At 29.2% G+C, this 25,217-nt stretch overlaps 1 protein-coding gene across 2 annotated transcripts in view; it reads right to left on the bottom strand.

Annotated features, from left to right (window-relative positions):
- Positions 1-25,217, bottom strand: part of SA1 (stromal antigen) — a 138,626-nt gene that overhangs the window by 21,488 nt on the left and 91,921 nt on the right. The window contains exon 22 of one of the 2 annotated variants that reach the window (XM_075361129.1): positions 1,783-2,046. The exons of the other annotated variant lie outside the window; for it this stretch is intronic. Coding sequence (XP_075217244.1) covers positions 2,040-2,046 — 7 coding nt within the window. The 3' untranslated portion in view covers positions 1,783-2,039. Of the gene's footprint in view, positions 1-1,782; positions 2,047-25,217 lie in introns of those variants that run through there. 2 annotated transcript variants of the gene reach the window in all.

Here is a 25,217-nt window from a genome sequence, read left to right as displayed (position 1 = left end):
AAATATGTCTTTTTAATAATTAATCTTAAAAAAACTTAAAACTTAAAGTCTGAATAAATCATTATTATAATACACTTATTCACATTTTAAAATGATTTATCTGTCATATTAGCTTTCATATCTGATTTTAAAACAATTATTTTTTAGATAAAGAAGCTTTTAAATAGGAAACTAAACAATTTAGTGCATAAAAATACATAAAATTGCTTACCCAATAGTATTAATTTGAAAATATAATTAAAACGTATTATACTGATTAAAATAAAATGAAAAATCATTTATTTATCAATAGGTATGCTTAATTACTTTAAATTATACAGACAGAACACAGTATAGACAGTGGTTAACAACAAAACTCAAATAGAGAATAAACTTTTTTTTAAATAGAAAAAAATTAATCTCTTTCTTTTTCCTACCCCAAGAGTAAAATATTGAATGAAAAATTTGGCATTATCAAAATGTATTTCTACCACGGTAGTGAAATTCTGGTCAAAAACATATATAAAAGAACAGAAAAAATTAATAATATCTGATAACATAACCACATCAGTACTCTGTTATCCAATCCTTAATTTAAGTTGACCTTAAACAAGAAACAAAGACAAAAAATCATTTTTGATAAATAATAAATCAGATAAAAGAATGATAAAACAGAAGATAAAAGCAATGTAGAGTAGAAATAATTCAGTATGTACTTACAAATATATTTACAAATGATAATGATTTAACCCTTTCTAATCATGTGCTGGAATAATTTTGACAACCACACTGTAATTATTGTGCTGTTCTTCTCACAGTCAGAGATTCAATGGTTAATATTTGAGTTTATTTAATTAAATAAAATATTTATGTTATCTGTTTTACTTTAAAGAATCAAAAATTATTTTTTTTTAAAAGTATTTCTATAAAGTCTTTTTTTTACATCACTACAGTCTATCATTTGCATGCCATGGAGTGCATGAAATATTGTGTAATGTGATTCTTCTATTCTGCAAGATACTTTTAGCTGTGTTGTGCTGTATCATTTATTGTTTGCATTTACATGTGGAATCGATTAAAACAAACCTTTTTTTGTGATACTTTTACATAGTTTATATAACATTCAATAAATAAAATTATAGAATATCTACTGTTTAAGTGGTGGGCACATTCGTAAAAATACACAGGAATCAGTTAATCCCAAAATAGGGTAATTAAAAAAAAATTATAAACTTTCAAAAACAGCTTAAATTATGGCAATATACATATAAGTAAAATTAATAATTTAAGACATGGCTAGAAAGAGTTAAAATTAATTATCATTTTAATAAAAAAAATATATTATCTACTGTGCTATACATTATTTCAGTTTATATAAAATTCATAACTTAATTAAAAATAAATAAACACAATGATACATAGACATTACTTTGAAATAATTACAGGGACTAAATAAACATTAACATAAAGCGATTGGCTCAATAAATTTATTAAGTTGTTGCTGTGCGCCACACATCGCAAAGAAAAGAACACTAATTAGAAAATGCATTAGATTTTTCTAATGGATCTAAAAAAAAAAAATTTATACAAATTTTCTTTTAAAAAATGTATATTTCAAAAAGAAAAACTAACAAAATAATTCATCAACATGATCTGGCAACAGGGTTTTATACAATAAGCCCAAAATATAATATATTAAGATGTATTTTAAAACAAAGATTAACAAAAATATCTATTTAAATAAGTAAGTTAATATATATTTATACAAAAAGTTGTAAAATAAACAATTTAATATTAAAGTAAGTCAGTAATAAAATTTATGATTATTATGCATTCAATCAATGTTTAAACATTTAGTGTAAACACTTACATATACATATTAAGTTACAATGTGAAAGTGTAAATACCAATTTTACATGTAATGATTCAACAATCTATCACAATAGAATATTATTACCATTAATTTTATAAAATAACCTAAAATTACGCATAATTATGTCAATTTCTTTGGACTATTTAAGTAGTAGAAAACTGAAGAACAGCAGCTCTACGTAATGGTACTAGAAACTGTAAAAAAAGAATAATAATACAAAATTAAAGTTTTTGAATTGTAAAACTGTGATAATATTTATCCAACCACACCTTTTGATTAACAAGCAATCTATCTATTTACATAAAAAAACTGCACATAAAATGATAAATTATAATTAAAATCAAATGCAAAAATGTAACTGGGTGAATAACTTAAAAAAATATTCCCAGTATGTAACGTGGCCAATGGAAACCATTAAAAAAGATACATGCACAATGTTTATCAAATTACAGTGAGCTGCTCAAAAGAACTAAATTAAATTAAAAATTCAGTTAGAAAAAACTAAATCTAAATACAATAAATGCTATTTTTTTGTCTACACTCTATCCAAAGGGGTGATTTTTTATAAATAATAACTAATTATTGAAGGAAAGCAATAGATTAAAATATTTAATGCAATTGTAGTTTACAACGCTGCAGAGCACTAAGTTAAAATATTTTACTTGTTCTTAAAAGGTTATACATTTTTGTATTCATTTTTTCACCAATATAAGCGGGATTAATGTAAAATTCCATTGTACTTTATAAGTCAAGAATAAAAATATTGCACATAAACAGAGTAAAAAATGTCAATAACATGTTAATCCCCATCTTCATAGTCCTAACAAACACTAAGGCCAATTTAAGTTGATTTAATAGACAGACACCTAGTCTGCCTCACAGAAATAATTTTCTCTCCTGGCAGGAAGTTGTACACCAATAGTTGTATTTGTTTGGTTATAAAAAGATAGTCATGAAAACAAAATTAATTATATAACAGAGTATGTTCAAACGCATACATTTTTTCTCCAAAGCATAAATTTAGAGAAATTAAGTGCTTTAACCCATTCTGTTTCTAACTATACATATGTTACATGCCATAACCTAACAAGTTATAACTTCATGTGTAACACAAATCATTAAAACTGGCACAGCAATTTTCATGGTTTACTAAGGAAAGTAATGATTAAAACTGTCTTTGATACCTTCTTCATCAAACAAATACCTAATTCAAATCACATATGAGGTCTGTTCAGAAAATAACCTAACATTTTTAATTACGCACCAGTGGAGATATTTAATGACATATAGTTGGCTGCATCGTTTAGCTTTTGTGTTATTGTTATTTGAGTGCAACGTGTTTAAATGTTAATAGCAATTTTTATAATGAGTGATTTTTTGATGACTGAACTTTTGTCTCAATGTCATAGCCGTAAACCCAGCTTTCGTCTCCCATTATGATCCTTTGTATGAATGTTTCATTGTCATTGAGTTGTACTAGAAGTTGCAGACAAACGTCCACTCAATATTTTTTCTGCTGTTCGGTCATCAAACACTGGACAAACTTTACTGCAACTCAATGCATGTTCAATTTTTCAGTCAAAATGTCATGGCATGATCCAGTTGGAGATACTAACTTTTTTAAAAGTTCTCTGACAGTTCAAGCACAGTTTGCATGCACCAGATAGTTCATTTTCTGAACGCGGGTGTCATAGTTGAAGTCAGAGGGGCCATCCTGGTTGAAAGTCATCTTCAAGTGACTGACGACCACTTTTAAATTGTGAAAACCATTCGTAACATTGCGTACGACCTACAGCATCATCATATCCATAATCTTGTTTCAAAAGTTGAAACATTTCTGTTAAAGTTTTCCCCAATTTCAATCAAAATTTTACATAGTTTCATTGCTCCTGAAAACTCCACATTACAAAAATCGCTACTAACACTTAAACATGTTGCACTCAAATAACAATAACACAAAAAACCAAAAACGAGATATCAACAATCCAAAAACATGTGGTCACAGAGGAGGTTACGCAGAACATAATGCTGCTTACAGCATGTAACTAAATATCTCTGTTGGGACATAATTAGAAATGTTATTTTTTTGTCTACTCTAATTGTCTGTGATGAGCCTCTATTTAGGGGAATTGAAATTGTTCAGGTAATTGTCCATTGCAATTGCAAATGTATATTTTTGGGAAATGTTAATTATTTTAAATATGGATTTTTAATAATATAGTGAAATGTTCATAATATATTACTTTAGATGATAAAAATAAGCAGAAAATATGAAATACAAAAAGGATATGGCAAGTAAGGGCTTAGATAATTTTGACCACTTTTAACACAGAAGTTAATAAAAAATAAAGACCTATATACTGTATGTGAGGCTATATTGTATACTGTGACTCATATACTGTATATTGAGAATGTGAAGCTTTCTTGATTTCAGAAAAGACAATAATCATTGGAAGTTGAGAAAACTGTGCTTGAAGAAGATCAATCGATTTCAGAAGAAAGTCAATCAGACAGGTCACCAGTCATAACGGTCAGTATATGGTTAAAGAATTTGGACAATAATTTTGAAAGATCAATAATTCAGAATGAGAAATGTCTGTTTGTATTTTTTAATACATCCACTGACTTTCAAGCAATAAGAAAACAGGGTCTATTCTTGCATGATTTGAGAAAGTATGATGCAATCAATAACATTTTTGAGTAGAACTGTTACTGATGGTAGAGGATATGTTTAAGTATGACTCAGAAAAATGTTAGAGTGAAGACCATGTTAATCTTCTTTTCAGTATAAAAGGAATTACTGGAAATTTGTTCCCCACGGGACTAGTTATGAAAAAGTTCTATGAGCAAATATTACTGAAACTACAGGATTTGATTTGTAGGCAAGATGCAAAATTTTGAAACCAAGAATTGGTTTATGTTGCATAACAATGCACCCTCTCTATCAAAAACCACCAATTTTTTTTTGACCCAGAAAGAGATTACTTATTGAATAATCCCTTATTCACAAAATCTGGCCTCACAGAAAACATTTTGGTTCCTAAAATCAAAAGAACCATGAAAGAAATATAATACAGAATGATACGGAAGACACAGGTTGTAATGATCAACTAGAAGAAAGAAATACCAGAACAGGGGGTTACAGAACTTGTTTCCAAAACTTGTAAAGAGTGTTTGATCATGAAATGGATTACTTAGAAAATACACATTCTACCTTATTTGCCTTTTTTTTTTTATAGTAGTATTGTTATCGTCATTTAATTGACATACTGTGTATAAAAATCCATGTGTTGGATATGAGTGTTTTTGAATAAAGTATTATTATTATTATCATTATCAATGAATTAGACATTTAAGTAGTGTGTTTCAAAATATTGAGGTTTTAAAGCTATGTAATATTTCTCAAGTTTCACGTAAATTGATTAATTATACATGAAATGAAAGAGCAACTCAGACAGTTTTAGCTGTCCACAAGCTCTAAAGCCTGCCGACTATGGTTTGCATATTAGCTTTGCAAATAAAATGATGCACCGTGAAATGAAGACCTTCTTTATAGTGTCGTATTCAGTGACAAATCAAGATTTCATGTTAATGGAGAAGTAAACATTCATAATGTGCGTCTCAGGACCAAAAAATCCTCACAAAGTATTGTAGTGTGAACGAGACTCTCCAAAACTGAATGTTTTTATGCTGTATCCCGATGGCAAGTTTACATGAAAACAAATGTGTCTAGAATGAACTATCTTGATATGCTACAATTATGCCTCTTTCCTCAACTACAATACAAACTGCAGAACTTTATTTGGCAACAAAATGATCACTGGCATAATGCTGTACATGATTAGTTGAATGAAATTCTCCCTGACTGTTGGATTAGTCGCCAGGGCTTGTTTGCTGTGGCCACCACATTCACTTAATCTGACCCGTGCATTTTTTTCTTTGGAGGTTTATAAAGGATGAAGTGTATGTGCCACCATTACCAGCTGACCTACCCAACTTGAGACACAAAATTGAATGATCCTGTTGCATTAAAATTACTCCAGAGTTGCTGATTAAAGTATGGGATGAACAATTATATCGGCTGGATGTGTGCCATGTGATGAAAGATGGTGCTCACATTGAACACTTATACGAAAAACTGTTTGTGTTGCTCTTTCATTTCATGTATAATTTATTAATGTAACTAAAACTTGTTAAATATTACAAAACTTTAAAATCCTGATATTCATTTGAAACACACAGTATTATCATTTACTAATCAATTCTGGAGTAAAGGTTTTTATTGATATAACTGTAACAAATACTTATTTAAATCCATTAGATGCAGTTCAATCAAAGGTAAGAACTCTCAAGTAACTATCTGTCTGTACCACTGTAATTACATCCTCAGCAGACAAGTTTTTGTAAAATATGCAAAATTTTAACTAAAACATGTAGTTAAAATATAGTTTATTTTTTAAAGTAACATATAGTTAAAATTTTAAAATTGTTAGTATGTATATAGTAATACCATGTTTAAAGCTTCCTATATCCACCATGGTACGATAAAGAATAGTATTTAACAAAGTATTCAATTGTTACTGTGAAGTCTACTAATTTTATAAATCTATTATGAAATTCAATTTGTTTAGGTATATATATATATATATTTTTTTTTATTGATAAAAAATAAGTCTATAAGTGTAAGTCTAAATTTATTTTTATATTTATTAATATAATATTTCTCTAATATATCAATTTCTTTATTATTATTACTCATTTCTAAATTATTATTGATGTCATTAACTTTATATCTATTTTTTATTTCATGTGCTGTAACATTTGAAAATTTAATATTACCTTTTTTTGTAATTATTTTAGTGCTCTGCAAACCTTTTTATGAGCAACCTGGTGGTTATGTCTACATATATATATCATTGAAATTGTTACATTTCATTTTATAAATTCAATAGTTACACTTGATTTTATGTATTCCACAGAGTTGATGTTTATTTACAATATTATTGTATATATGCAATTTTATATATTTTTTCATTAAACATATTAGTGAGATTTATAGTACTGGTATTATTATATTTTAAAGTAATAAACTTGTCATGTGTAATAAATACACTTATACTGTTGACTATTATCATTATTATTGTAATTTATTAATGTGGTCTTTTCTGATATATCCATATTTTAAAATATTTATTAATTAATTTATCAACAAAACTATCATTATATCCATTTACATTGGTTACATTTTTTTATATATTCAATTTAACATAGTTATTATTAGTATATATGTATACTGTAAGGATCATATTTCTAAAGGTATTGATTGATTTGATGTATCCAAGGCATGTTAGGTTCTTTGTAAAATGTATATACTTTGTAATTTGGTTTCCTGTAAACATTTATGATTTTGGTATTTATTAATTCAATGTTTACGTCCAGCAATTAATTAATGCTTAGATTTTTATCTAATTTATTTGTAAATTAAAAACATTTTTGTTATATAAATTTAGTTATTATTAATTAAGTTAAATTCATTGTTTATCTTCTTATTATATATAACTAATATGTCATCAACATATCATACCCACAGTAAAACCTCATGTGTGTGCATAACACCATATACAGAGTGGGCCACATTGGAGCAGAGAAGGTAGGGAAGTACTGCCATGTGATTCACAGGAAGGAAGTTCTTACGTAGAAATGAATCCCTCTTTTGTTCCAATTTTCCACGACGCTGTCCTTTGTGTGAACTTATATTGTTAATGTTCTATTCAATATTGCATATTCTGGCAAATTCTGATATTACAAATAAATTACAATTAAATATTTACAATATTTTTAGCCATTTTTAAGTATTTGTTAAATGAATATCATACAACAATAAATTATAATAATAGCATAAAGTACCATACATGATTATATTTATTTATACAAAGTGCCCCAAAATTAACAAGTTTACCAAAAATCCATAACAGAATTATCAAATATGAATTTATATTAATTTTAAAATAGTAACTTCATATATTATAGTACAAAAATAATGGATAATACACTAAGAAATAAAATGAATTTACTTTAAAACATAGAAAATGGTTTTCAATTAATAAGTACATTAAATAATTTAGTAATTGGAAAAAACACTAGAATGGTTTCATATGATATAAAAAAAATATTCTTATAAAAGGGATTACTGGGCACTGCTGAGCAAACAGTGAGTAGAGGCTTATGACCACCACAATCACCAGACTTGTCAACTTGTGATTTTTGTCTACGGGGAATGTTGAAAGGACCTGAAGGAGAATCAAGATGTGAATTAGCAGTATTACCCTGGCAGAATTGATGCAGGTATGTTACCCTGGCAGAATTGATGCTCTTTGTTAAACCGTACTCACAAGTGTTTAGCTGTTAGTGGAAACCATTTTAACATTAACTTTGAATATTTATACAGGTATGTTAGTTATTAATATTGATAAGATAAAACAAAGAATTTAACATAATAATAAACTAAATTTACACAACAAAAATTTTTTATTTACAAATAAACTATATAAAAATCACAGCATTATCTGGACATAAACACTGAATTAATAAATACCAAAATCAAAACAAATGTTTACGGGAAATCAAATTATAATGTATACACATTTTACAAAAATTCTAACATGCCTTGGATACATAAAATCAATACATTTAGAAATATGATCCTCAGGGCATTCATATGTACTAATAACAACTATGTTAAAATGAACAAAGAAATTAAATATATAAAAATGTAACCGATATAAATGGATATAATAATAGTTTTATTGATAAATTAATTAATACATATTTAAAAATAAGGCTGTATCAGAAAAGACCACATTAATAAATTACAATAATGATAATCGTCAACAGTATAAACTTATTTATTAAACATAAAAATATATTACTTTAAAATACAATAATATCAGTACCATAAATCTCACTAATATACTGTAACAAAACCGGTGTAGTACACCTGATTAACGGATTCCTACCAATTAAGAAGAAAATAGTAGAAAATATGATAACAGGATGAATCCATAAATGGGCTAAAAGAAACTCTTTTAGTAAAGGTAACAGGTGTGTTTAACAGTCATCTTTTGTAATACTGCTCCTGACACACCTAAACAAATGTTGTCCGTGAGAAGAGTTACAAAACCAGGGTAGGAATTTCACGGGAACAAAAGGGGTAAATTGATTATCATCATGCTTCGAGTTGGGTTTGCCCTGGCAGGTAAAGAAGTGAGTTCAGCAAAATCAGTTTAGATGAGACGTTATGATGTCACTCGGCGAGATGTCAGTCAGTGAGATTATTCTGCAAGGTCAGTGAAGGAGCGAATTTCTAGTTTAGGTTAGACGCAATTATGGTGACGTTACAAGTAATTCCAGTACATGAAAACAAGAATTGGTTCGATACTGCACGACTGTAAGTGAAAGAGAAAATGTACTAAATTTCATTTATAAACTGTAGGGTAATTTTATTTGTGAACAGTAAAATTATTTGCAGTGAAAGAATTTTATACTTATCTTATCTATTACACTATTGTTGTTAATACAAGACTAGTGGTTAAAAGTGTTAAGACTAGCAGTCATGCTAATGTCTTTTGTCAATGGGACTGAATTCTGGTTTTCCATTCTATTTATCTACCTGTGAATAAATTCTGTTTTGTATGCAACTACTGTTTAATATTATATTGAAATTTATTATTATTGTGGTTGTGATTACTATGATTAATATCTGTAACAGTCATTTAATATTATTATTGTTGTTGTTTGCTGTAGTCATCTTTATTATTCTGATTATTGTTGTGGTTGTGATTATTACGATCATTATTTGTTTATTATTATCATTACTCTAATTATTATTGAGAGTTGTTCATTACTGTTGCTTATTATTATTATTATTATTCATTTTTCTTGTTTTACTTAGGTTTTTAATCCAGTATATTGTAATTATACAAACATTTTAAATTGTCAAACACTCAATATCCTAATTGAGCCGCGAACATATGACAATATTTAATGAAAAAGGATATAAAATTGCATTTATATAACCTGATAAACCAATAAACTATATTTTACAAAATAACAATATTGTAAATAAACATGAACTATGTGGAATATGTAAAATGAAGTGTAACAATTACAATGATATATATGTGTAGAAAACCACCAGATTGTTCATAAAAAGATTTTCATAGCACTATAATAATTACAAAAAAGGTAATATTAAATTTCAGGTTATAGAACATCTAATAAAAAAAAACAAACATAAAATTACTGACATCAATAATAATTTAGAAATAAGAATAACAATAATTAAGAAATTGAAGGGTCAGAGATCAAGGGGTACAATTGGCATTTCCAAGTTTTTATGTAACATATGGAAAGGACAGCTTACGCCATAGAAAATTTTGTGGCAAAGGAATATACTTTTCCTTACGGTGCTGCAATCTATTGAAGGGTTAAAAGAACTACTTTCAGAAACAGCTATTTGTTTAGAAGCCAAGGGGTACAATAGTCATATTACTTTTATCTCTTGTCTTCCAAGAAAAGGTGTTAAGATTGAATGAAGTGTCTTAAATGCTGCCAACATTCAGATCGAGATTATTATTTTTATAGAGCTTTTTACTTTTTTATATAACTATATTACATTGCAGAGCATTACAATATTAATGGAATAATTTGTTTAGTAAAGACAATGATATAAAATGAAGGAATCACCAATATCCTGCTTGGAGGTTAGTAAAACCTTTTACTGTATTATTATGCTACGAAAGTAATATTAATAACTACTATATATAACTGTTTATAATTAAGCAATTAGGTCAGGAAAGTAAAAAAAAATTAATTTCTTTTTTTGTATTGATATCAATCAGAATATGTAATGAAATTGAGGTTAATCAATGTAAAAATTATTGATGTAACATCTTTGCTGAGTGTTACTGAAAATGATATTGTTCAAAACATTGTTTAAAATGTTACATCACCATACTGTTTACAACATCCAAAGTTTTATCCTTCATTTTATTTTTATTTAATTGCAGATGACAACAGACAATGATACAGATTATAGCTCAGTTGAAAACATTTCTAATGATGAAGATAAATCAGATGAACAAGGTTTACCTCCAAAATAATAAAAAGGGCATTACAGGTTGAACCACCCTGGCAGAAAAAACTAGAAGAGTGCATCTGTGAATAAGGACCCAGGCCTCAAACGAACAAAATGCAGGAACGCTTTACATAGATAGACAAGGTAAAGTCCTCGAGAGGATAAAGTTAGATCATTCAGTCATACATGTCATTTTCAGTGTACTGATAATCTGCCTGAGAATTTTTAATGAAAACGCAGCATAATTTTTAATTATTTTTGGAACCTTGGTAACTTGGAGTAACAGTTCTCATTTTTAAATTCTTCTGTTGCAGTAAATGATCCTAGTAGGAAAGATCAAAATGCTGCTAGAAATAAATTTGTTTCTTTTCACTGTTTTTTATCAGATATCAGAGTATGTAAGGAATCATTTTGAAAATGCTTGGTATTTTCAACAAGTGCAACATAAAACATAAAAAATATTAGACTGGAATTTTGGGCCAAAAAACTAAATGAATGAACAAAAACTTGAGTTTGTGAAAGAACATATAACAATTTAAAAAACAATTATCAATCACAATGTATCACATGACAATCAGTTGTATTTATCAATACAATTATCATATGACAATTTTCAAATTTCAAATAAAATTATTTATAAAGGCTCAAATAAAATTTAAAACCCCAACTGTAAATTAAATAACAACCACTTAGAAAAGGATTTCCTGTATAAGCCACTACACTCTTGGCGTCAGAACCCAAATAGAAAGTTCCCAAATATTAACTTAAATAATAAAAAAATGTATAATTTATAAGAAAGTATTGTCATGACAGAAATGAGGAAACAGTACAAGAAAGCTACTACAGACATGTGTTTAACACATCATTTGATCAAAGCTTCCGCAGACCACGTACAGATACTTGTAACAGGTCAAAAAACATAACTTAGCATGGAAATCATGATGCCCAACAGGCTCTGCTACTACAGAAAGAGTTGCATCTCAAAAAGGTGAAGAGTGCAAGAAATGAAATGAAAAAAATTAAGGACGTGGTAAAAACTGATACTAGCCAGTATATTTACATAGCATGAGGCCCAAGCATCGCAAGAATGCCAGGAAATAATATTTTGCTTACTCAAGAAGATATAAACTTTGCTACCAACAGTGACATTTGACAGCATTTAGTGACAACTGTGGCAGACAGAATAAAAGTCAATTGATTGTTAAGTTCTGGTTACACATTGTAAATAATACACAAATAAAAACTGTGGATCTCCTGTTTCTTTCTCCTGGACATTCTTTTAAACACTTGCGACCAGAACTTTGGCATTATTGAAAAGACCAAAAGTATTATGTAACAAATGTCTGTATGCTGAAACATTGGGTTTATGAGGATGATATGTATGAGTGAAAATGAAGTGTAGTCTTGTACATTCTCAGTTCGACCATTCCTGAGATGTGTGGTTAATTGAAACTCAACCACCAAAGAACCTCGGTATCCACGATCTCTCTTAAACTCAAATATAACAAGCTGTATTGAAATTAAAAGTAAATTAAATATAAAATTTAGCAAAGCATAGGTATTCCACCACTGAGAAGGGATGATAATAGTAAAAGATGATTAAATTGGTTGCATAATATATACTAATATTTGTGTATGTTTTTACACATTCGACTGACACCTCCTAACTTAACCCTTTTTCTCCACCATACTGATAAACAAGTTTTTTTGAAAAATTAAATGCATTATGTTAACTTACCCAACTAACACAAAAGGCATATTTAGAACTCAAAACTTTACATCACAAAGCCTTACAACGTGTAGAATAAAGACTGTGTTTAATTGACAAATACAATAAACAAAATTTCCTTTCCTTACTTTTAAAATTTGTCAAATTACTGACTGAATGAATTTTTACACAGACCATCATTTAAATAATTTTGGCATTTTACTATATCTTTAAATTTTCTAACAACTTCTTATTAGTTTCTCATAAGTTTTCAAGCTCTGAAATAAAATAAAAATACATGGTAGTAGGCCTCCAGAAGATAAATGTGATATACAAGGGTGTGTTAATCTGAAAGAGAAAGAAACTGTAGAGGATCTACTTTATGAGTAAAAGACAGAAACACAAACCATATGTTGTGCTGTAAAATCCAGATATAAAAAATGAAAAAAGATAAATGCTTAGAAAAGATCAGAAAGGAATGGGGTAATAATATATCAAACTAAGTAAAAGTTTAAAAGAAAAAATATATATCGTTATTATGTAGTACCCTACTGAAATAACTAAATGGTAATGGGGCAATTAAATAATTTACAAAATAAGATAAAGTTACTAAAACAAAAGACTGCAGATAAAAATAAAAAGATAAATTTTTTATTAGAAACAGACTTTATAAAGCAGCATATAATTTAAGTAACAACCTGAAAAATGAATTATACATACCATTACCACATACTAACGATAAACAAATTCAACAGGAAAAGTTTATTATTGTGAGAATCAAATATCAAAGTTCCATAAAATTTTATAAATGTGAAATTTTAAGCATTTCTAATCTTAAAATCAGTCAAGACTTTTTGTACTTTATTCCTACTAATTTTATAATTTAATGTTATGTGATGATTTTCTTAGATTTGACAAGGTACAAATAGATAGATGATTTCAACTAATCTCACAGTATGTCTATGTATTTTTACAATGTATATTATTATTAACATTTTAATTCAGAAAAAAAAATTTGTACACTGAATAGTACAAAAGGACATATAAATATATAAGGGGTATCATTTTAAACAAAACTTATATAAATTTATGGTAACCAAAGAAAAAAATTGTTTAATCATCTAACCTAAGTGCAAACATAATTCTACGCCGAGATGAAATAAATAAAACAAGACTCAACAAAATAAACATATAAAATGAATTTTATAAACAAACTGAAACTTTTGAAAAAACTAGAAAGTTCTGATATCTATCTATATTCACAACTTGTGTAAGATACAAAACGAAAATTAATATTTTTGAATAAGGAGTTTAGCAGAAGGCAAGTACAAAACAATAATTTATTTACTCCAATTGCTAAAATTTATTTTCACAGCAGAGATTATCAACAAATACAAGATCTAATGAAATCAAATATTTCATACTTATTAAACATCAAATAAAATTTGATGTCAGTCCAAATTTTTTAAAAGAATTATCTAGCCAGTTATTTTATTATGAAAACAGTAACTTCTTTTATAGCACAAACAAATGACATATAGACACTGCAAAAACTAGAACTTCAATCATTCACCTAACTAAACATTTATTTCAGTCAATAAGTTACAACTACTACTTCAGGAAAATCTTCACATGTTTTTCAAATCTTGAATATAAAGTAATGGATTTTCAAATGATTCTTTCTACTGTAAAGTATAAAATTCTACAAAAGATGATATTTTATACATAAATCATGAAAATTTGTAGAATCCAAACATAAAATTAATACAAGCTGTTCAAATAAATCTTTTCCATTCAGAATGATATTCTGATAAATATGAAAAAAAGCCTGCTGTAAACAAAAACCGGAATTTGCAAAAAAAACTAAGTAACAGAATAATGTACTAAAGTAAAATAATGTGTAAAAAAGCCCTTACATCAGATAAAACCATTACCTTAATGTAAATATTAAAAAAACCAGTTATGTTTTCATGGATTTGAATACAAAAATGATAGCAAGAGACTCATTAAAGAAAAAACTTAATAACAAAATAGAATCAAGGAGGCATTTTTAATTAAACTATCATAGGATTTTGTTAAATTTAAAAATCCTTCGCAACAAAAAAAATATTAAAATATTAAGAGGTAAACTAGGTAAACGCAAACATACAATAAAAAAATTAACAAAGAATCTATACAATTCCACCACCAAAATCAATCATTAAAACATCCACCACCCATTTCAGATAAACTGAATAATGACATCACAAGATAAAATTTGTCATAGTCATAAATTTTGTCTACTTCATTGTATCTGCCTCAAACCAATGTACAATGAACTTAGCGCTAAAAGTTACACATAGAGATATTACAGAAATTGTATTATAAACAAGCAAGTAAAACGAACAGATATTTTCATCAATTTTATCATTAATTATGTTTTAAATATATTAAAAAAAAATTAAAATCTCTTGTGTAAAATATATGTTCCTTATAAAGATTAAATGATCAAGTCCACTAAACCTTTTTAACCTAACAGAAGGGAAGTAAGCATTATCACAGATCAGCTGTTTTATGATGTAGCAAAATCAAGGCAAATATTTTACTTCTATTTAGAACAGAAAATGTGATTAATGCTTCAGTATTCAGAAAACCACACAGCACAGAAAAGGTTAGCTGGATTCAGACTGGCAGTAAACTTGGCTTCATGAGGGGCTGACAGCTTATTTACAATTCAATATGAAATACACATTTAAAATTAATTTAAGCGTAATTTTCTGTATTTTACACTCTCATGTAATGTAATCACTTATTATAATAAATAAACTTTAATCAGTACTATGTTAACCCACAAAATGAAATTAGCCCAGTATTAGTAATGTCATGAATTTGACTAATTATTAGTCATTATTGACATTATTTTATTCTCATTACAGAAAATGGGCATTATAGCTCTGATTTACTGAATCCTAAGATTCTCTTCAGTTCTTATTTAGTTTTGGAGTTCTTTCCATTTCTTCCCTGTATTTATTTTTCCTGTGGTTTTGTTTACTAAAACGCACAATTCCCTACAAATAAAAAGTTAGTTGTTGCATGATAATAATTCCTGCATAAAGAAATTTCTCAACTGTATAGAGTGAAAAATAAATATTAAGATGGCAAAAACAGGCTTCTTTCTGTATGTATGTATATATATTACAGTATAATAAAAATATTAAGGGAAATTCTTCAAATATCTGACTGTTAACCAACATAAAAAGTAAAAAAGTCCTAAAGACAATACTGTCCTAAACCTTAATACAAGATTTAGTCTATCAAATCTCCAAGAGATATTGGTTCAGCATAGCTTCTTGGAGGTTCAACACAGATATATATTATTTGATGTTAGTTGAAAAGTCCAGTTTAAATAGAGAAAAAGACAAAAACAACCTTAAACTTTAAACAAAAATTTTTTCCAAAGTGTCAATGTAAAGAACAGGCAATGAACCAAACTGCACTTAAAAAAACCATGTGTTGCTCAATAGATCTCAAACATCTATCAAAAATTTACCTTCAACTACATAAATTACTATGGGCTAGAGATATTGATTGCAGCAGAATGATAAAATCCAATTAGAATACATAAACATCAAACAAAAGTAGAAATACAATTCTTTTGAGCAATAATAGATTGAGAAGGAACTTCTAACAGGTAACAACGTCCATTATCTTTCAACAAAATTTGGTTGAGATTAGAAGTGGACTTTTAGGAAAATAATAAACTTCCATTCTAGAAAAAGCTCTCACTTTCATGCTATCTAGGTATGGCTCTCGCACTTCCCAATGATCACTGCCTGAATCACCTGGATCAATATCAGTAAGGTCAACAAACACTATTTGTTTGTTTCTACTAAGCAATTGATATATGTATTTTTATATTGTACATCTAAATCAGCAGCTTAGTAAATAGTAACATAAACACCACAACTTTCACACTCATATTCACAGCTAATATAGGTTTAGCCACAATCAATTATCATTTTTTTACATATGTGAAGGTGAATATTTGCAGCATGAGAGAAATGCCAAGCGTGACTTGAATTTAAACCACAACATTCTTCCTGTCTACCACATAAGAAACAAAGTAAATTTTCTTACTTCTTATTTATAACTTTCTTATTTTATTTTTCTTGTCTTCTTAACATGAATTCCCATAGTTCTTTATGTGTCACACCATATGAAATCATAAAAAATAAAAAAAACAACACCTTTCAAGCTACAATAGGCATGCACTCTGTAACCACAATATACCAAGTTTTAAAACATACATATGTAAACAAGTTCGATGTTCTAAAATTATTCGTTTGCGAGTTATGGCTAGTGAAAGATTTTGCTCTGATTTCAGCTACTCTGATGAAGTGAGGTCGTACTGAAATTTTTAAAGTGTTAATTAAGGGGCAAAATTAGTAAATTCTTATAGTTATAGACCTGAAAAATTGAATGAAACAGGTCCCAGAACCATAATCTACAGTAGCTTTTAAGAAATCCAGGGCAAAAACCCTATTTTTTATGTTTGACATACAATAACTTTGTTAAATGTGTAATAAACACATAAATCATTAAACACAGCTTGTAGATAATTTAATTCTGAAAAAAATGGTGTAAGATAAAGTTGAATAAAACAAAGAAATGTTAGAAAAATTTGAAATTTATTTAGAAACAGTACACTAGACCAAAGATCATTATACGAACCAGTTTATTATATATGTTAAAAAACGGGCTCGCCATTTTCAACACATTTCTTGGAATGCATTTGTACTGCTTTAGTTTCTTTTTTTAGTTCTTCAGGGCTGACCTTAAGTTGCTCAGGTGTATCCATAATACGGACAATTAATTCCTCATGGGAATGTATTTTTGTTTTGAATACAATATTTTTCATCCATCCCCAGATGCAAAAATCTAAAGATCAGGCGATTTTTGGTGGCCAGGAATGTGGACCTCCACAACTGATCCATTTCTCGGGGAAATGATGATTTAAGTGTGTGAAAACGGTACAAGAGAGATCTGGAGGAGCGCTATCATGCTGGATGTATACTTTGCCCTTCAGCACTAGACGGCACCTTCAAGCAGCTGCAGCAATTCTTGAAAAAAGTGCAAGTACACCTCATCATTTACATGGCCAGGTAATATGAACAGTCCAAACAGCTGATTGTGAAGAAAGCCGCACCATACATTGATGCTAAATCAGTGTTGAAAACTTCTCCATTTCATGAGGATTGAACACTGAGGATTGAAAGTTGTTGATGCCATCTTGAGTAAATTTTTCCTTGTCAATACATAAAACATACTTGTACAGTTGTCAATTTGCATTCCACCAGTTGTAGAACTTCGAACAAAGCAGATGTCTTCCTGGGTGTAAATAATGTACTGGCTGTTTATGATAAAACTTGTTTTAAGTGTCTTCAAAAAAAAATTCCAATTTGCTTAGTGTACTGACACCTGTACTGCGCTGAACTCAACCCATAATAGTGTTGTGTTGGACGCAGATCATTCATATCTGGTACGAATACTGCGTAGTGAAACTGTTTCCTGAAAACTGCGAAAAGTCACGCTAATTGTTTTGCGACTGGAATCCTGTGATTCGAAAAACGTATTTCATAATATACACAGTAGTTGTAGCATTACCATTAACACACTCAAAATGAATACCACATCAGCATACTACTCTGCTGTAAATAAGTATGGCATTACTTTAATAGCAAACCAATTAAATTCAAACCAAAATTCACAGAAAACCTTCGCTAACAACAGCACAGTTCACAGTACCTGATATACTTAGTGTATCTTACAGTATGATTTAAACACTAATACAGTACTGTGCATTACTGATCAGCTGTTGTTATTTTATTGCCAACTTTGAAATAATAATTTTTCAAATAGTTTATTGTATTTTAGTCTTTATTAAAAAAAATTATTATATAAGTAATTTTTATTTATTTTAAATAAATATCCACTAATAATATCCACCTTTTTAAATTTTTTTAACAGCATTTTTAACAGTAAATTTTGTTTTTACAAATTTTTCACATTACCAAAAAATAATTTGGTTTATATTTACATTATTAAATAAGCAATTTTCTGCCAAATGTAGTAATGAACTGTTTCTACATAAAATTAAAGTTTTCTTTGTTTTATTCAACTTATCTTACACCATTTTGTTCAGAATTAAATTCTCTACAAGTTTTATGTAGACATAAAACATCTAGTACAGTTACTGTACATCAAACATAAAAAACAGGGTTCTTTACCCTAATTTATTAGTTTTCACCCCAGATTTTTCAAAAATTACTGCAGATATGTATGGGCTTCGACCTATTTCATTCGATTTTTCAGGTCAAACATCAAAAGAAATTACTGATTTTACCTAATAATTAATTTCCTACAAATCTCAATACGACCTAATTTCACCAAGGTTAACTGAAATCTCAGTGAAATCTTTCACTAGCTGTAACTCACAAATAAAGCATTTTAGGGCATACGTTTATACAAACTTTTTTCATTATGTTCAAAAACAGAATAGGTTATGAAAGTCCCATGAGAATTTCATGATACAATGTTTAAATGAATTTAAACACAACTATAAACTATTTCTTAAGTAAACACATACATAACTGCATTAATTAATAAAGTTAAAGTAGTAATTGTCTTTTTTTATCAGAAAATTAACTAAAGGAAAAAAATATATGCAAAAACGGAAAACAAAATTTAAGTCTTAGAAATAAATATAAATGTCAAATGAAGAGAAGAAATTTACATCTAAGAAATAAATCTAAAGTGTAACAATAATATCAAACAAATTAAAAAAACTATTAAAAATTAAAAGATGCATAAGATGATATGCTTCAAAGTATAAGCTCCTGGTTTAGGAGCATTCCAGCTAGAAAATCATACAAAACTCTAGAGCACATAAATTAGTCATTTTGCATGTTTTCTTTAATATTTCTTCAAGATGACACCAGTGATCACAATTATTACACAAAACCACAGAACAGATACACTATTCACTATTTAAATAAAATAAATAATCAATCACTGTTTAACTTGTAACAAAATATCTCACTTAAAATTGTTAGCTCAAGTCAATGCACTTAAGTAATTCTCCATAACACTCTGTAGTACTCTCAGCAACACTTATATATCTCACACTATGTTAATGTCACCACATGTTAAAAATTTAATTTACATTCATATCAGTGTTGATTTTTTCAATGCTTAACTACAAAAATTAAAAAAACGTTTTTCTTATAAATTATAATATAACCAGACTTTCAGATCAACAAATACTAAATAAATTCATTGCATTATCTAATATAATAAAGAACTGTAAAAAAACAAAAGTGACTGATTACAAAAGACTTATAAAATCTTTGTTAAAAGCATGCAGTTTGAAAATGCCTATGCATGTTGTTCATAGCATCCAAAATTTCTGGTTATATAATAACTTTTTGACAGCAGTTCATAAATCTTTAAATAGATATTTAAAAATTCAATTGTCTATAATAAAATTAGAATCACAGTTATCAATAAAATTAAAAAAAAATTATTTTGATTTATATTTAAATTCCAATAACTATTCATGCAGAGAATAAGTTTTGTACACTCCATGACCAAGTAAATTATAGTTTATGAACATCAGAGCATTAGGTATCATTTGAAACAATAAACACTGCTTTAACAAATTTAATAACTTAAAATTTCATTCAGAGCCTAAAAAAATATTATGGGTGTATTTTATTTATAACAGTAATAAATATTTTGTGTCACTGAAAACTATAACATGTATTTAAATTAAATATATTTGCAAATAGTTTCCCAGATCATATGCATTAAATTTACTACAGTAGCACTATAATTTACTTTGTGGCTAATTGCTACAGTAGATTTATGTAAGTATTACAACTACAATTTATTTTAAAAAGATTAACGTTTAAAAAATTTAACATACATGTTTATTTAACTAACAATTATTGTATACAATATTCTTCAAACTAATTTTCTTCCTAAGATTCACTGATAAATAAGCAAAGCTTTATATCTTTTTACATGTTCATTTTATTATAATGTGTCTTTAAATTAATCTTTCTACACTTTTATTTATACGTATCTCCAACATTATTTTATAAAATTATTATTTCTTTTACCCATATTAAATCAAACTTAAAATATATAAATGTAACAAACGTGTTTGCAAAAAATATCAAAAATTTTTATTTTATCTTCAACTAAATGCTAAATGTTTTTTTTATGAAGGTTAGCATTTAAGAATACGCAAGGCTATTTTCTATTATCAACAGAAAATAAAACAACGTAGGTATATGTGAAACTATGTTATCCACCACCTACATACTACATACATATAATCCAATAAAAATAGTGTTATCCTAAAAATAAAAGTAGTTAATTAAAAGGAAGTAAAAGGGATTTAATGCAATATAATCAATGTGATACAAAAGCGGTTCCTCCAAATTTTTTATCATTGGGAAGTGACTTTATTTTCTTTATAAGTACGCTATGCCAGCACAATGTAACCATAATTTTTTGAATGAGTTTCATTAATCTCATTTTTATCTTTTCAATAACCCGCTACAGTTACAAATGGACACATATTTGTATTTCTGTAATTTTATATGTAAATTTTATTTGTTTCAATTGGAGATTCAGATTAATTTTTTAAAATATACACTATTTGTTTATAATTCAGGAACAAATTTGATGAAAATATTAATATTAAATATTTGACGAAGATTTGATATTAGTCTACATTTTAACGAATGTTTAAGTATTCTAACATTCTTTTGTAAAAATAATTTACTTACAATTATGAAGGTAGGATGAAAAGTTCCAAGCCTCACACAGACATGATTCCACTTTTCATTATTTTATTTTAAAAGTTTCAAGTCACTGCATCACACAAAATAGTATTTAGTCTGTTTTAAGTGGAGAATTAGTATTTTTTTGAAAAATTAAAAAACCTGGAAGTTCATATGGTGATTAAATAGGTTTTTCTGAAAGGCTTAAGCGCAAAGAAAATTAAAGAGCTTGATACGACATTGGAGACTCCTCTCCATCAAATAGAACACTTAAACTCTGGGTGTCGTAGAGTTTAAAATGAGATGAACACGCACTAGTGATGAACCACATAATGGACACTCTTCTGTATTGACTAACATTATTAAAATTAAAGAAAAACTGCATAAAACATTTTGGTAAATCGACAAGTGACAGCGAACAAGTTAGCAGTCTGTAGGCATGTCAACAGAATGCATGCGCAATATTTTTGCACAAACATTTGGGCATGAACATGCTAGACACTGGATGGGTGCCGCATTTGCTCATGTCCAACCAAAAACAGTGTCTAAAAACATTTTGGCACAATGCAGAGGACTTTTTACATTGATTTGTGATGGTTGATGAGATTCTCTTTCATCACTACTCCCCAAAAAAAGCAAAAATAACTTTTTGTATGAAAAAGTCATGACAACTGTAGGGATGCACATGGAATATTTTTTACTGATTACCTTAAAAAGTGTTATACAATAAATGGTGAATATTATGCAACCCTATTGCAGCATTTCAGCGATGAACTTAAGGAACAGTAATTATACTAGGCAAAAAAAAAAAAGCTTTTCAATCAAGACAATGCTCCAACACACATTTCAATGGCAAAAATCAACAAATTATGATCTGAATTGCTCCAACACCCTCTATATTCATCTGATCTGGCTCTCAATGATTATCACTTGTTTCCTAGACAAAAAATGCCTTGGAAGAAAGAGGTTTTCGACCAATAATGAAGTTACTGCCTCTGTAGATGGTTATTTAAAAGAGTTGGATGAATTGATGTACCGAACTACAATAGTGTTCTTGTGGAATGCTGGACTTAGTGTACTTAGTGGTGAGTATGTTAAAAATAAATCAAAATATATACAGAAAAATATTTTTCCTTATCCTGGCCTGGAACTTTTCACCCTATCCTTGTACATACAAGATTATGTTATTTAAACAAAATAAAATAAAATAACATAAAACAGAAGAGGCGTTAATTGGGCTATGTATTTTTTTTTGTTAGTTGCAAAATTAAAACAACAAAAATCCAGAGTTTTCTTTCATTAGTAAGTGTTAATAAAAATCTCTTCACTAGATAAACATTTAGTTAATTAGCTAGTTCTAATTCTACCGTAACTAAGCAAGAATAAAAACAAACTCATGCAGGGTTATATTAAAATTAATATTATTATATTAATTCTGCAGGAGCCACGTTAAAATATATTTGAAAGTCAAATTAGTTTTAGTTGTATTTGAATGCTATCATAAATTTTGGATCCTTTGGGGTCCAGACATGTCGCTGTCTTAAGAACGTTGACTCAAGACCAAATAGAACAAACTGCTTAATGTAATTGCAAAAAAAAAAGAGAGCAATCACTATTACATTATGCTTTTTTTATAAATATTTTAATAGAAAAAGATTTCAAAAAAATCTTAATTTATAAACTAATTTTATTTGTCAACTTCAGCTTAATGGTAAATGAAATTGCTAAAACTTTTTAGCAGGCTGCAGCCATTGTTGGAAATTTCAGCTTAATTATCTGAAGGACATAATAAAACCTTATCTACACCAGAGGAAAATACATGTATGTACCAAAGAGGGCAAAATTCTGGCCGAGATATTTGGAGGGGTTCCACAGGGGTTGGTCCTTAGGCTACTCCTGTGGAACTTGGCCTTCGATCGAGTACTGAGACTGGAGTTTGGAGGGGATGCCGAACTGATAGCTTATGCAGACAACCTGGCTCTCCTGGACGCCGGCAAGACAGAACAAGGTGTAGAGGATTGTGCAGCAGCTGCGGTCGATAGTATACAAAGATGGCTTGAAGGGAGAGACCTGACTTTAGCGCCTAATAAGTCATCTATGGTCGCCTTAACAGGCAGGAGAAGAATCAGAGAAATACAAGTCACGAGTAGGTGACATGGTAATCCCCACATCTAGATGTATTAAATACCTAGGCATGTGATTGCAAACCAGTAGGCTATATATAGAGCCAGCCTCCGTGGCATGAGTGGTAGCATCTCGGCCTTTCATCCAGAGGTCCCGGGTTTGAATCCCAGTTAGGCATGGAATTTTCACACATACTACAAATCACTCATCTCATCCTCTGAAGCATGTCTAACGGTGGACCCGGACTAAATACAGAAACCCACCAGGTTGGTCATGTGGGGAACATGTCTTCCCAAATCAGCTGATTTGGAAGTCAAGAGTTTCAATGTACAAGTCCTAGTAAAGGCAGTTACTTTTATATGGATTTGAATACTAGATCGTGGTTACTGGTGTTCTTTGGTGGTTGGGTTTCAATTAACCACACACCTCAGAAATGGTTGAACTAAGACTGTATAAGACTTCACTTCATTTACACTCATACATATCATCCTCATTCATCTTCTGAAGTAATACCTGACAGTAATTCCCAGAGACTTTACAGGAAAAAGAAAAAAAGGCTATATATGGAACACTTGAACAGGGTAATGCAGCCAGCCAAGGCTGTGATTGGTAAGCTGAGCAGGCTCATGACCAGACACAAGTGTCCATGTTCGTCAAAAAGGAAACTGATTTTGTCAGTTGCAATGACAATTATTTTAGAAAGGCCATGGCCTTTGATAAGAAAAAGAATCTAAATAAGGTATCTGCCCTGCAGAGGAGAGCTGTGATACGAATTGTGTCTGTTTATAAGACTGCATCAAAACGCAGTAAAAGTCATAGCGAGAATACCCCCTGTCAGACTTAGGGTTCTGATGCTCCAACGAGTTAACTGTGGGATACCTAGAAGTGAAACTAAAAGATAGATGCTTGAAGAATGGCAGGCACAGTGGGAAATATCAGATACTGGAGGCTGGGCCAAGGATAATTCCCCAAGTCAGCATATGGATAAACAGGGGGTATGGAGAGGTGAGTTTCTATCTCACACAACTGTAAATTGGATACTGTGAGTTTGGGGCCTACCTCCATTGTTTCTGTAGGCGGATGACCCCAGACTGCCAATACTATAATGAAATTGACTCTGTTCAGCACAGATGGGACGAGATTAGGCACTCATTTGGGAAAAGTCAGTTGGATTCAGAAAATACACTGCAGTACATGCTAAAAGGAAAACATGAATGGGATAACATAGCCTCTATGGTAAGTAGAATAATACAAATCAAGGAGAGTGAGACACTAAGGAGTGGGATGGGGACTGATACCAGCAGTAGGGAAATACAAGGGCAGCCCTGCTCATGAGAGGGCAGTTCACTAAGGTGGGCCGCTCTTGATGAGTGCTTGGGGACCCCTTGAGTTCAAGGGAAAAATGAAAAGACCAGAGAGCCGGCTAGATCCCCTCCTTGGAAGGGAAATGATTTGAGACATGGCACAAAAAAAGGCCGAGTCCTGGCCTACCCCAGCAGGTCACGGCATCACCAGATCCTGTGGGGTCCCAGGAGATTAGAGGCCAAGCAACCACTGAAGATGCGCAAT

The sequence above is a fragment of the Lycorma delicatula genome, chromosome 3, assembly GCF_047948215.1.
Source record: "Lycorma delicatula isolate Av1 chromosome 3, ASM4794821v1, whole genome shotgun sequence".
Taxonomy (NCBI): Eukaryota; Metazoa; Arthropoda; class Insecta; order Hemiptera; family Fulgoridae; genus Lycorma; species Lycorma delicatula.
Note: the sequence above shows the minus strand (reverse complement) of the source record. Positions and strands in the feature narration are given on the sequence as shown.